Raw genomic sequence first — 14,631 nt, 5'->3', positions numbered from 1 at the left:
TGTTTGACCAGTTCTGAAGTTCTGATATACTTTTATCTCACTCATCAAGTCTATGATGAAATCTGTGATCAAGATCAAATGCACCTTACCTTCAAGGCTTTCTTTTTCAACTCTAAGAATCATGAATATAGAAAAGCCTGATGTTGATTTTTTTTTCCTGTATGCAAGAACTCAAAACTATAGCACCTGCATAAAAAAAAAAGGCCTTCACAAAAAAAAAAAAAAAAGATGGGTTTACATTAAAGGAAGTCCAACAGTTCAGTGACCACAGACTAGAAGGTTAATCAGAGATTTTTCCCTGTAGTTTTTCCATTTGGATAGCTTCAGCAATCTCCATCCAGGCATTTGCAGACATTTGTGAATCCTTAGATTGATGCTATGATTATTTTTGAGATATTGAGAGGATGATTGTTACTCTCACACTAAATTAATTAAAAAAAAAAAACTGGGTAAAAAAGGTAGCTGAAAATGCACAAGAAGAATTGATGTTACCAAACAGGCCAATCACAATCGTTCTATGCTGAGTCGACCAGACTTGTAGGTACAAATTAACCATTTTTTTAGATTTTTGATTTTACACACTTTGCTTTTAGTGACCTTTCAGCTGCTGACAATGTTTAAATATATTTGAATGGAATAAGATTTGTTTGTGTTTACTTTTAGAGGCAATACTGTGAAAACTAGAATAAAAAGGCAATAATTCGTAAATTGCCATTTTTTCTATCAGTCATATAGTGAACATTATGTGAAACAGAACAGCCCATTTCTTGAAGAAAACCAGAGGTCTTCTTATTAAATGCCATGAGATCATTTATAATGATGATAGTGCGATTATGGCAGTGTGTCCTTTCCAACAATACTCAGTGTATTTTAAAACAATTAGGCTTTGGCAACATTGAGTAAGTATGACTAGATCACAAAGCATGAGTAATGTGTTCGGGAAGTGTTTTTTGTTCATATTTCTACCCTAAATATTTTCTATTTCGATGTAAATTCTAGATTTTTTGAATTACTGCAAGAAGAAGGCTTGCCTTGTGTGGAGCCCAAGTATAGCTTAATCACGGCTCTCAAAGGGAATATTGTAATTGCACTGAGTGAAAGCCAAGTTTGTAATTCAGTGAAAAACACAAAGTGCCTATGAAAACAACAGCCAATTACACTGAAAAAAATACAAATGTGTAACAATAGCCAAACTGAGAATTAGGGATAATTATACGTGTTAAACAAATAAATACTATAAACTAGTCATGAAGGCAACTGTAAATTGTGTTTAATAACTGTGGCTCAGTAGAAAAAGTGGAAATTTTACTGACTAATGCTTTATGTCAGTTTTTCTTCCCCTGATACATTATTTTGTGTACTTATAAAAGTAGCTCTCTCCAAGAAAAGCTGGTCCTATAAACAATGTTTAGGGCTTTTAAGAACCCCTCGCCCTAAAAAAATTTCAAATAGAATTAAAAACAAAGCAGCAAGCAAGTAAGACAAGCAATTTGTCTGCACTCTTATAACAGGTTTATGAAGCAGTTGTTTCACTCCTTCACAGAGATCTGATCTTCTGATTTCCTAATACCCATAATTTGCCGATGTCAAGTCGTTACCGCAAATTAAAAGCTCATTGAGCAGGCAAACATGCCAGCATGTGTTCCTGCCAACTCATCTGTTCATAGTGACAACTGGTATCCATCATTCATCCGCAGGATTTACCGCCAAACATCTCAAACAGTAAAGTATACACAGTAATCCCCTTTATAAATTTGACCTACAATTGTTCGCTACATGCAATAGATCACACACAAAACACAAAAAAGATTATTTTACCCTCTCACGTTAGTGCAACTCTTTGAATCAAGTCATTAAAAAAAAATGTAACAGAATGACCAGACCCAACAAGTTAAACAGAGATGTATGCTGCTGCGGCACGGCAGACAACAGACATTTAAGACATTCATTTTCCATCGCAGCGTTACACTTCAATGAATAGGATCTGCAATGGCTGTAGGAAGAAATAAATTAAATCCTTATTCACTTAATAAGCGCCATCCATCCGTGTGCTCACGGGAAAACTGTGGGAGGATTTTTTTTTTCTTCTCAAAAAAATCAATAATTTCTCAATGAGCTGCTGGGCCTAGATGTTAGTTCCTGAGGAAACTGAGTGCATAAGAGCTTCAGAATGTGTTGTTTAGATGGTTACAAAACAGAGACAACAATCGAGGTCTATTCTCCTCAAAGAAAAGGGGCCAAGGGGAAGTTAGTGTACCTGCCTGATTTATTTTAGCTGTATTGTGTAAGAGTCACCAATCCCATCAGTCAAGGGGAGTGATGGGCACACTGAATTAGGAAATGTTTCGGGGTAAAACTAAATGAGCGGTGGAGGAAGTTAAAGTGCTGTACAAGTCATTTTATCGTATGTTTAGTGCTGATAATGTATTTTTCTTTACACGTGTAGAGGAACTCTGCCAACAGGATAAGATTTTTCACTTCTTCCCAGACAGAAATGGACTTGCCTCAAGACATTTCTTATTAAAACTCTCATTCTTCTTGGGGCGTGATTTGTCTTTTTCCAAGATAGTGCAGTAAGTTTCTGAAAAATATAACATTAATCCGAACCACGAGGCTTACAAAACTTGCTAAGGTTAAAAAAATGTTGGCAAAGAGAGAAGCTTGGAGGTGTTTGAGTGACCATTTGTTTGAACACACGTGTCTGCTTCGGTTCTTCATCTGGGACCCCAGCAGTCACTCTCACTAATGAAAACAAAGCTTGCAAGCCAGCAGAGCTGAGGATGGATTTTCCCTTAAACTGCTTCCTAATTAAAAGAGCCAGTATGTTTCTACCATGTGGTGGCAAGAAGTGTGTCTGCTGTAAATGCTGGACTCTTCTGGAGGAGCCACTTAGGGGTTCAGTTTTGGGCACTCTTAACATTTCATCAGGTGAAGTTTGTCAGGCACTGTGCAGGTAAAGTTCATAATCAGGAAAAGACCTCCACACAACACCGAATGGATACTTACTGTAGCGCCACACTTACACAATCAAGAATCAGACTTCCATTTAATGCCATACTATTGAGAGCTCATTATCTGTGGTTGGAGAAAGAAAAAGCTGTCTTGGACACCTTTTCCTAAACTAACCTAATTCTTCTCTTCTGACTAGGAAATAAACCTGTGCCAACTGTGTGAATCCACCTCCTGATACAGATGAAGACCTTACTTGGCAGAACAACTAAAAAGGGAAGCCACACATGTAAAAGGTCAAAAACGAAGAGAAATGCTGCAGCAACAAATGCAGAGGGTCAGAGCTATAAGCTAAAATAAACCACTGAAATCAACACTGTAAACAATCATGATCCCATCAATCAGTCACTGGTTTGACTGTATTCACTATGACAAAGAGAGAGAGAGGATTGAGAGAGCGAGAAACAGCGAAATCAGGACTTGGCTCCGTGTGTGAAATACTATACAACACAAGCTGTTCTCCATCTGGAGAGATGTCAGACTCGTCTGCCTCACCAAGCCACGACAGGCTACATTATAAGCAGTCAATTCACACCACATTTGATTGGATTTGGTAATATCACCTCTTAACACAAAAATACGGCCCTGATGGCCCCACATCTGTATTCAAAAGTAAGATTTTATTTAAAAGAACAAACTGATTATTTTGCAGGTGTAGCTGGTGGGGAAAGGAAATGTATGAAATGAAATAGTAGCAAAAAAAAAAAAGTACCAGCAGTAGGAACCTACTTATTTACTGTATCTTGTATAGAGCTTTCATATCCCACACAACTATTTAGTGAATAGCCCCCTTAGGCTAAGATTACAGCTCTGGACTGGATTCAACTCTTGCCCTCTCCCAGTGAAGCTATTTGATGAAAGGCTTGGCAAGGGTCACATCCAAGTGTGGTGTTTTTTTTTTTTGTTTTTTTTTTCATTTACTTAAACTATATGAGATCCTGGAACAGACTGGTCATGTGGTTGTAAATAACCTGTGGTGTCCCAGAGGGTGGCATACTGCAGGCTGTTGTGCTTTGCACGCATTTTTTCAGAGTACTAAAACCACACTCTGGGTTCCCAGGGCTCAACAGTATCAATTAGAGGCAGCTTGTGAAAAGATGTGCTTCCTCCATTGCTGTGGTCTGGTAAGAGGTAGGAAGTGAGGGAAGAGGGAGGGAGGAGGCAACTCGTACTGGTGGGACTGTCCAGGTCCACAAGAATTCAGTCTCCAATTTGCTCTGTCAGCTTGTCTGTCCACATGTACAGAAAAAGAGTGCAACAATACATAAACAACCAGTCCTTCTCAATTTCCTTTTTCTCAGCTGAACTGTACAATAAGTTGTCCTCTATACAACCTCAGCTCAATGGCAGAGAACACAACTTCAGAATATATGCTTCAGTTAAGTTCCAGTGTTAAAGGTCCAAGGGGAGTAGCAGCAGCAGCAGGTTACCCACAGTAGCTCAACTGGCCAGACCACAGGCTCTACTGCACTGCATCTGACTCACTTACTACACTTAGGAAACACCAGATAACGTAATCATATGTGAAAACCACTTAAACCACAATAATAATACAAGTCAGTGAATGTCTAACACTCGTTTCCTTTAAAGGAGTAAACGTGAACTTGACAAGAAACAGAAAGAAATCCTCAACCATGTGATGTTAAAATAAGTGAAAGTTTTCACTCTTTGTTGACTTCATTTAGTCTGGATGGTTTTTTTTTTGTTTGTTTGGTTTTAAATCTCCACATTTTGCTGTTGTTGTACTATTTCTGAAAACAATAACCTTTCTATGGCAATGTCCTCCTAGAGGACCAGAGAGATAGAAACTTTATCAAGTGGATAATACAGTGAGAACATTGCAGCAACACACCGTGTGAACGCAGCAACGGTTACTTCACAAACATCAATTCCATTCTCAGAACCAGAACAGTTAAAGCACTGGCATCTAGATTTAGGCTATCAACTTTTATTAAACTTTACACTTAACTTTATTCAGTATTAAAACATGGTTTACACATGAAAAAGACTATAACTGCTTTGCTCACAAATGTAAAAAATAAATAAACAAATCAAACCTCCACCAACTTTGGCCAGTTTTCAATCTGGAAGTTGCCAAGTTCATTGAGAGACAGAATTTTAAAGCAGTATAACTGAGACACCCAATACCGAACAATTTCGCTGGCATATTCATAATACAGTTAGGCTTCTTTTAGATCACCAACTGTGAACCCTCTGACCTCATTCCTCTGTCTTGCGACTTGAAAATTGCCAGAACTTTGAGAGCATGTATGAACCATAATGAGTTTGCCCAATTGGTTCTGACAGGTTTGGTGCACAATGCTGCAGCAGTTTTCTGCTCTGTTCAAACGGTGACCTCTGGGGTCTTGATTCTTTGTTCTTCATAAACAGGACAACACAACCAGGGATTAATTCCCCTCTATTTGGCGACAAATGGTCGCCTTCACTGGGTCCAGGGAGAACAGAGGGAGCACACAAAGCTTTCTTCTTACAATGAACAAAGGCATTGCCTCCGAACTGGCCAACTTGTGTCACAACCTTATCGAAATGAGCCAGTCCTTCTTGCCACGGAGATGGTGAAGCAAAATGAAAAGAAGCCTTCTCCTCTTCCTTACTGAAAAGGCCAAACTATAGCATCCCTGTTGGATATGGGGGACAGGGGAGTTTTTGTTTCTAATGGCTTGGGGTTCTCTGCTTACACGCCCTCATCCATAGTGCTGTTAATCCCATTAATATGAAGAGGGCCAAGAGCCTGAGAGTGGCCATGGCTTAAGAGCCATCAGCCAGCATTAGCCCTGGAAATCCAAACCCTTGTCTAGACTTATTAGCAACTTAGCCCAACAGAGTCAAATCATCTGAGACTTATTTATAATGATGGCAGCAAAACCTATAACTTCTCTTTATCAGTTGGTGCACTGATTCTTGACAGCGGGTCACTTTATTGAATTGTGGTCTTGAATGTCTGCCACACAAACTGACCATGGGTGGGATTTAGCGTGCTACTACACATTGTTTAAGGCAATTATTACATGTGTGTGTTTCTGTCTGCAGTACACTGTCTGTGCAGGGCATATTAAACAAGACAACCTATCAACTTTTAATTAAACAGCCAGGCAAGGCAGTGAGAATGCTCAAAGAGGACTAAGGTCAACATCTTGTGTAGTAATGTAAAGACAGATCTCTAATGCCTCAACCCTGCCATCAGGCAGCATACTAGACAGCTACATATGGCCCATTTCTCATCCCACTGCATACCAGTTTGGTGATTACTGTGCATCAGAGCCTGATTAATGCAGCTTTAAAGCAGCTCACTCTGGCCTGGTGAGACCACAGAAGTGGCTTTCAAGAAATGGTGGGTTTGGTGTCTGTTCATCAGCTTCAGTCCCACAGTAAAAATGATGGACCGCTTCAAAAGCATGTCACAAATGACAGTTAAGTGAAGCAATTGTTCAAGTGTACAATTACATGCTTTATACCCTTCCCTGCATTTTTGCATACAGGTAGTACTACGTAATCAGTAGCATATCAACTATTAGAGGTATTTAAGACTAGTGCATGTATCATGTTTCTCCAATGTCTAGACACCATCTGGACCTAGAGGTTATGTGTGGCAGAAGAGTGGAAAGAGCATGTTCCCTGTGTAAAATGTCAGTCAGGATTACATATTGGGTTAAGAAATGGCTGTAGCTTAGCCTTACAGCCTGTTGCTGTGCACACACTAGTCAGATTTAAGAAATAGGTTTAGAATATTTAGTTTGTAGCACATTGCATGCCTTAACGTTTCATAATGAATACTAGATTTTTCAGTTGTTGACTGACCTCATAGCCTGAGAAATTAAAGGCCCATTTGTTATCATAGCTTTAACAAACATTTCAAACTCTATAGTTATGCTAGCTGATTTCTGAGGCTGTACTCACAGCACAGCAATGCTATGCACTAAATGCTGGGCTGGAGCCTATCCCAGCTGGCAGGGTACACCCTGGACAGGTCACCAGTCTATCACCAGTCTATTACCTATGGGCAACTTAGGATAAACAATTAACCCGAGTACCCGGAGTGAACCCATGCCGTCATGGGGGGTGGGGGGGGTGGGGGGGGGGGGGGGGTGGGGGGGGGGGGGGGGGCAAACTCAACACAAAAAGACTCCAGCTGGCTAATGGATTTGAACCCAGGTCCTCCTTGCTGTGAGGTGACAGTGCTAACTACCAGATTGCTGTGCCACTGTAAGATATTGGAAATATTATTCATAAAAACTCCTGATAGCGAAACTACACGAAAACTCAGGATTGGCAAAAATCATTTGAATTTATCATTTAAGCACAGAGAATCCAAAAAACTATTTTCATAGCAGTCCATCGAGTCATAACTAAAATTCATTCTTATTTCAACTTTGTTGAAACCTGCTTTGTACTTAAATAACTGTCAGTGGCTGATTTACAGGAAATTATACAAAGTATTGTGGAGGATAAAGTATCTGAAAAATGTTCCTTAGACTGCAAAAGTTGTAGGGGACAGCGTGGCTGTACCATTCAGTGCATCAGCAGATGCTGCCTTCCCAATGACAACCACAGGGCAGTTTGATGAGCTTATTTTACTGGTTCAGCAAACACCAGAATATTCTTTGTGTGGGTTTTGTGTGGGTTTCCACACTTTTTACAGGTTAGGAGGTCAAACAGTAAAACACATTTTCAAGTTTAATCTCTATTTTCCAGCTAGGAATGGTGTTTCAGATTTTTTTTTTTTCCTTTCTGCCCTCGCTGCAGTTAATGCAGCATAGGGGTCAACAATTTTTAAACAAACTTTAGGAGTTTCAGTGCAGTAAGAAAGATGCAGCACAGCATGGTCATATTCTGGGCCTGATGACAGCATGAAAGAGAGAGAGAAGCATCGCACTATATCTAGTCAGCTGTTTCCTATTAACCTAAATATGAACTCACTCCATCCAAGACACATGCTTTGAGCAATTCTGTGGGGTTTTGTTGGTAAGGAAAGAAACTCACAAACATATCAGAACCCCTCATTAATGGTATTTTTAGAAACAAATGAATTTCTGCTGGGCTAGCTTATCTTTCAATTGTGGTGAGAGAGAAAATAACAGTTTCTACTCTCATTGGCTATCTGTTGGAAAATGAGAACTTAGGAAAATGGAGATCCAATCTATCTGTAAAACTGAACTGATCTTTCCAGGCTGGTGTAAAGGAGTCATATTCTAAAAGAAGAATCAGCTTTCTTCTTTTCCTCTTTCTGATACTTAGGCATTTTAAAATAAATGAGAAAGACACTAATGAAGATTTCAAAGAACTTGACACATTCATTGCACACTGGCGGCTCCCATACATGAAATGTAAACAGGCTCAAACATACTCACGCTGGAGCACAGTAAATGTTTATAATCTGTAAATGATAATCAGAAACATTCTCTTTCTTTCATGTGAGAACATTTATTAGAGAAAATGTGCAGTCACCAGGATTGGGCAGGATACCTCGCATATATCTCCTTCCTCTCCTGCCAGCAGATTGTTCAGTCTGGGAGTCTGACGGGGGAAATGCAGGAAACAAGAATCCTACTGTTGACAACAGTCATTACACACTGAAGAAAGCCATTACACCACTGTCATCTATGTTTTTATTATTATATATCATTGCTTTGTTTTTTTTTAAACTTGCCAACTGATTAAAGTTAACATGTCCTGACATCTAAAAGATGAGGGATATTAAATATGTGAGGGATCATACATTAAAAGGCAAAAAAAACTTCACCATCATGGAAGTCAAATATGAAGGACCTTCACCCAGGAGACTGGGGTTCATGTTTGTTTGAGACTATGATTCGCTGTTTGGTTAGGATTAGGCAACAAAACTAGTTGGTTAGATTTAGTAAAGGATCCCAGCTTGGGTTAAAATAGACCTATGAAACGGTTACCACATGTTAGAAAACCTCTCTGACCCAAAGTCCTGGCTGAGTGTGGAACTTCGCCCCATCTAAAGAACAAACAGTAAGAACAACAGCCAGGAGATTACATTCACATATTCAAACACCTTTTTAACTGCATTTAATAGACCAGTCCTGTAAATGAAAACAAACTGTGAACACAAAACTTGGTTAAAGTTTGTCTCTGTGCGTTTACACTGAAGAACTTTTAAAAACAATAATAAATTCAATAGTTATATTTCAAAAAAGAGCAATAAAGATTTGACAGATTTCACAAAATTTTGTGAAATATTAATTTTTAAATTTTGCCAGTGAACATGACCTTTGAAAATGAAATCATATGTTCTTGGGCTCCTAAGGAATATTTCCATAAACTTCATCAATTTTGATTTAACTTTTTGAGACAGAGATTTTATTTTATTTGTAAAGATTTTTGGTCACCTTGATCTTTGAATTTAAAAATAAACTCATATGTTCTTGTGCCAGAAATTTTCTATTCATAATTGTCTGAGTAATCCTCAAATATGTGGCTACTGTCCTTATCTTACAATGGTAAAGAATGTTTTTAAAAATTCCTGAATACAGATTATGATCCAGATCACCACCAAAATATAATCAGTTGTTCCTTGTACCACCCCCAACAACTTTTCTGACAGACAGACCAATGCGACCGAAAACATAACCTCTCTCCACCTATCGGTGGGCGAGGTAATGAGTTGAAAAATGCTGGAAAGCTGTGTGGAAAGTGATAAATTATGTGTAAATTTGTCACGTTGGTTGCATTCCACAGATTCTATCTGTTCTAAACACTGACTACAGCTCCTTTGAAAAACTGAATTACTGTAAACGAGTTGTATTATTTTGTCATGAAGCCATCTTCATTCCGTACTGTCTCTGTCAGCACGAACTCTGATGTCTCTGTCCTGGCAACTACAAGCAAACACAACAACCTCCATTTGAATCCACTTCAAATGCTCCCCTTCAAACTGGTGAGGAGAGAAAAACCCTAAACTGCTTACCAAACGCGACCGTCTGGAGACACTGGATGATAGAAGCTAGAGGCCTAAAAGGCTTTTGGGGGGTAGCTGAAAGGAAGGCAGACAGAGGAAAAAAAAAAGACAGAAAGAAACGGCAGCGTACTGTATCTACATCTACGAAACCATGTCGTGAGTCCCTCTCTGCAGGCAGGACGATAATTACAGGGCGCAGGCAAAGAAAGCCTGACTGGGAAAAAAGTGGAGATATTCAGGCCGCTGGGTTGCCGCCCTTGGGCCCTCAAGATAACCGCAACGCTAAGCAGCCAATCCTACAGTATAAGCTATGAGAGTAGGGTTCAAGATCACTGCAGTGTCACTGTGCCAGAGAAGAGACAGCAATGGTTGTGGACAAGACTACATCGAGCCAGGTAGGCCAAAACACAGGCCACACGGAGATTTTGACACCACAGGCCAGATAAAAGCTAGTAGGCAAATATAGGGTCTGCTTTTTTGGTTGCCTCCACATTTTTGAAGTCACATAGATGTAAGACACACAATAGGAGTAAAAGATACTTGAAAAATTTATATTAAAAAAAATCATCAAAAAACAAAAATGCAATACTGTTTCTTTTCCTTGACCTTATTTACTAGACAACACGAGTCACCACCCAAAACATCATGAACATCAACCAAACCTCACATAAACTGCATCAGCAAAACGGCGTTTTGGCTCTGCCCTCAATCCCAACTTCTCTAATAAAACTTTCAGGGCATGGAGCTGTGTGGTGACTTGCTTTTACCAACTATCTGACCATTATAAATCACTGCTCACGCCCAGGGAGGCTGCGTCCTTCAGTGTGACCCACAACCTTCACACATCCTCACACAGTCAAATCTTACGCCACAACATGAGGGTGGAAAAATGAGGTGGGTGCAGTTCATCACATCCATCAAGCTCCTGACAGTGAACAATAATCCATAAAGCCAGTGTGTGGGGGGGTGAGGTGAAAATACTTTGAAAACGGTTCAGTGCTTTCAGCTATTAAATGGAGAAAACAACTTCATTATAAACAGTCAACTTGATTAACCTGTGGATTAACTTATTTTTATAAACTGAATAAAATATAGTTATTTACAATCAAACCAGGCATGTTTTTGCTAGATTTTTCATTACAACGCAAGTTTCTAGTGTGCAGGCTTACAGCAAGTCATAGAATATTGCACCAGTATTTCACATATGACATTTTTCTGAGGTCTCCCATTCCTTTGCTCGGCCTTAACTGGAGATTACAGCAGTACTGATATGAACTACATGACGTATGATTCCCATTTTCCCGTGCAGGTGTCAAACCTGTGTGTGTGCTAATGATGAGGGGAGGAAAAGGAAAAGCCCCTCTGGCAATTTGGCGCCGGACAGCAGGTCACTCTTCCAGGCTGTCATTTTTATCAAGGAAGAGGCCATGACCCGGTGCAGGGTCAGAAAACGGACTTGCATGGATTTTTAAATTTTTTGTTTTATTTAGAGCCTGGAGGAAAATGATCCAATAATATGCATAAACAGTTTTATTGGGTTTTTTTGGTTGTTTTTTTAAATCTTTTAAATGTGACATTTCTTTGTTGTGGCCTTGGTTACCAGGCATAAAGCGTCCTTGAATTAATGTGTAACTACTGAATACACACGTGATAAGAAGCATGTAACTGAGACACTCCCGTTACCATGACAAGAATGACTTTAAAAAAAAAAACAAAAAAAACAAAGTACTCCACTGCCATAAAGCGATTACGACCCAATCAACTACAAATCCTCAGGTGTCTTTTCTATGGCAGCTTTGTGCCTCCTAGTCATTTTACACACACTGCAAGCTTGAATTTTAACTTTAAATCACAAGCTGATTTAAATCTCTGCACTAGTTTCACAGCCAGGAGCAAAGAAGAAACACAATCTGTCTTTTCACAGAGAGGAATCAATGTTGCATTGTGAAAAGCAGCTATATTTATTCCTCTCAGCTGTTTATCATAAAAAAAATTCAATGGAAGCCATAAATCTTGATGTTTGAGCATGCAGAACTTATATTCTGTAACTCTGGTATCCTTTTAGTTTATGAAAAACAATATCTGAATGAATGACGCATAAATTAATGTCACAATTTAAATAAATCCATTCTAAAGGCTTCAGGGTATTTAGTAATGGCAAGCTCATAGTGTGATTTACTGCCATACAAATTTAGTATTTTCCATAATGACAGCATAAAGTCATCAACTTTTTTTTTTCCAACACTAACCCAGCATTAGGAAGTCAGATCACTTTGTATGTCCAGGGCTGTTTTGCTTAAAATGATACAGCACTGCCGCACCCACCCTTCCTCTCTCCTCCCTGCCTCACTCTCAGTGGAGCCCAGGGGGACAGGAGACGGCTGCTAATTGCAAGCCTGGAACACATGGTGTTAAAAACAGATAACGCTGGATGACAAATAGCCTGCAATGGAACAAGATGTCAGAGACAGAATACGTCAGAGCAAAGCCCTGGCTGGGATAATTCTGTCATTCATCTGGTTCACAAAAAACGCCTGCAATAACTTGGATCCAAACTCCTGCGATAATAAATAACATTATGTTAACATCTCCTTACAGAATTATCAGGGTTTGGCTTTCCATCTTACATTAAAACTTGGAGAGGCTATCCAACAGCCACACAGGAGTCGACTCTGGAGCTGCTGCAGGAGCAGCAGCAGCAGCCTCTCCACCTCTCTATCATATAAGTGCGTGAATCACCTGACCTAAGCACAAAGTGCAAAATCCACAGCAACACACAACTGTAAAAGAAAAAGTATCAGACTTTCAGCAAAAAAAAAAAAAAAAAAAAAAGACCGGGGGGAATGTGCTCAGCAGGAAATGTTCTATATACAGAGCAGTAAGCAGAGATGTGCAGGAAATACACCACTAGTTGATGTGTGGGGTGTTAATGCACCGTACTGTTTGTACACTAAGATGCAACCTCTGTGGGGTTTTTTTTTTTTTTTTGTTGTTGTTGTAAAACACCTGTAAAAAATGCACAGCACTGCACAATATTCTGCTCAGAGCAAAAGCATTTCAGACTAACAACTATGAATACTGGCTGTATTAATATTGATGGGATGATGATATAGTGATAGGAGAATAAAATGTGCATGCAACTGACCTACATCAAGGCTTGGATGGAGAGCAAGGAGCTGGAGGCACTGACAAGCATTCAGCCATCAAATATCAAAAGCCCAGCTATGAGTAATGCATTTCCCTGCATTACAGCGACTGAGCCCACAAACCAGTGAAATGTGTGTCAACTTTGCCTATTTTAAGTAAATTAATAAGAAAACGCTTTGCTCCGAGTTTGAGCGGGCTGCACAGTTGGACATGTGTGGAACTGCTGCACAGATATGAGACACATTTTCTCCTGTTGGGATCAATTAATTCCTCAACACATCTCAGGACTTTGAGCAAGTCCAGACTCTGGAGACTGGAGACAGTACTGAGGCGTACAGGCGTGGTGCCTATTTACGTCTGACTACACTTTTCAACTTATGGAAAACAACAAGCAGTGATCCAAGAAAGATCAGCTGGAAATGCTGGAATGTTGAAATATTAGCCCAAAGGAATTATCTTTCAAGACAGCTGCCACACATGTCACAAACAAGCACACGTGTCTGGAGTGTGGGCTCTGACAGTGACTTTCAAAGCAGTGGGACATTTCTATCACTCAGCATCTCCTCAGAGCAAACTACTGATACCTGATACCTGCCTTCAGGCGGACTGTTTGTTGCGATAATCAAACAACTCTGCTGTGATGCTGATGCAATGAAATGTTCCGAACTCGAAGTTATAAGAACACAACGACGAGTACGTCATTATTTCCTCACAGCTCGACAGAGCTGAGGAAGTAAAGTGGATACAGTACCATGGGTCTGGGTGTCATTCATTAACTCAAGTACCTGTCATCGTAGCAGAAATCGGCGCCCAGAGTGTTGACATACAGGACCAGAGCCACGGCGCCGCACAGCAATTCTGCAAACATTTCTGCCTCGCACACGCGCGGGGAAATACTAACAAAAAACCAAACTAAACAAACTGGCCAATAAGAAAAAATTAAATTAAATTAAATACAAAAAATACAAAACGAGACAGAGAGAAGCAGCGAGTCCCGGTCTCTATTCCCTCTCAGTCCCCGTCTTTGTCAGGATGTCTCTGCGAAAACAAGTCCATTCTCCCCCCCATCATCCTCGCTGAAGTGCACAAAGTGGATAATCCATAGGTGGCTTTCTTTCTAACCCATGTTGGGTCTGAGCCCGAGAGCTTTTTATCCCGCTGGGAGTTGGGCAGGAAATAAAACACGAGCAGCGTTTAGTGAATCTGTGACAACACACGCAGCACGCCTCCCTGACACGGAGGAGGATCAGCCTCTGATGCTCAGCGGCCGCTGCTGGCTAAACGTCGTGATTGAGACAGAGGTCAAGTTAGACAGCTGGGAAATATCTAACATCCGGATCAACTTTCAAAATAAACCCTTCAGGGCTATATTAAGATAAAACAGGTGTCTACGTGCATATAAAGATTGAAAAAAAAAGGAAAGGAGATGGTTGCGTTATAAAATAAAAGTCTTGTGATATATTATTAGGATGTAGAGTAATAGATAAAACAAGATGAGAGTAGCACAGGATAAATTTTTGACTGAAGACACA

The 14,631-nt window shown here is 39.9% G+C and overlaps 1 protein-coding gene across 1 annotated transcript in view; it reads right to left on the bottom strand.

Annotated features, from left to right (window-relative positions):
* Positions 1 to 14,340, bottom strand: part of tmtc2b (transmembrane O-mannosyltransferase targeting cadherins 2b) — an 82,986-nt gene extending 68,646 nt beyond the window's left edge. The window contains exon 1 of the mRNA XM_030732156.1: positions 13,885 to 14,340. Within this exon, the coding sequence (XP_030588016.1) occupies positions 13,885 to 13,967 (83 nt within the window). The 5' untranslated portion in view covers positions 13,968 to 14,340. The remainder of the gene's footprint in view (positions 1 to 13,884) is intronic.
* Positions 14,341 to 14,631: the final 291 nt, after the last annotated feature.

The sequence above is a fragment of the Archocentrus centrarchus genome, chromosome 6, assembly GCF_007364275.1.
Source record: "Archocentrus centrarchus isolate MPI-CPG fArcCen1 chromosome 6, fArcCen1, whole genome shotgun sequence".
Taxonomy (NCBI): domain Eukaryota; kingdom Metazoa; phylum Chordata; class Actinopteri; order Cichliformes; family Cichlidae; genus Archocentrus; species Archocentrus centrarchus.
The sequence above is the reverse complement of the archived record's forward strand: the minus strand, read 5'-3'. Positions and strand labels throughout refer to the sequence as shown.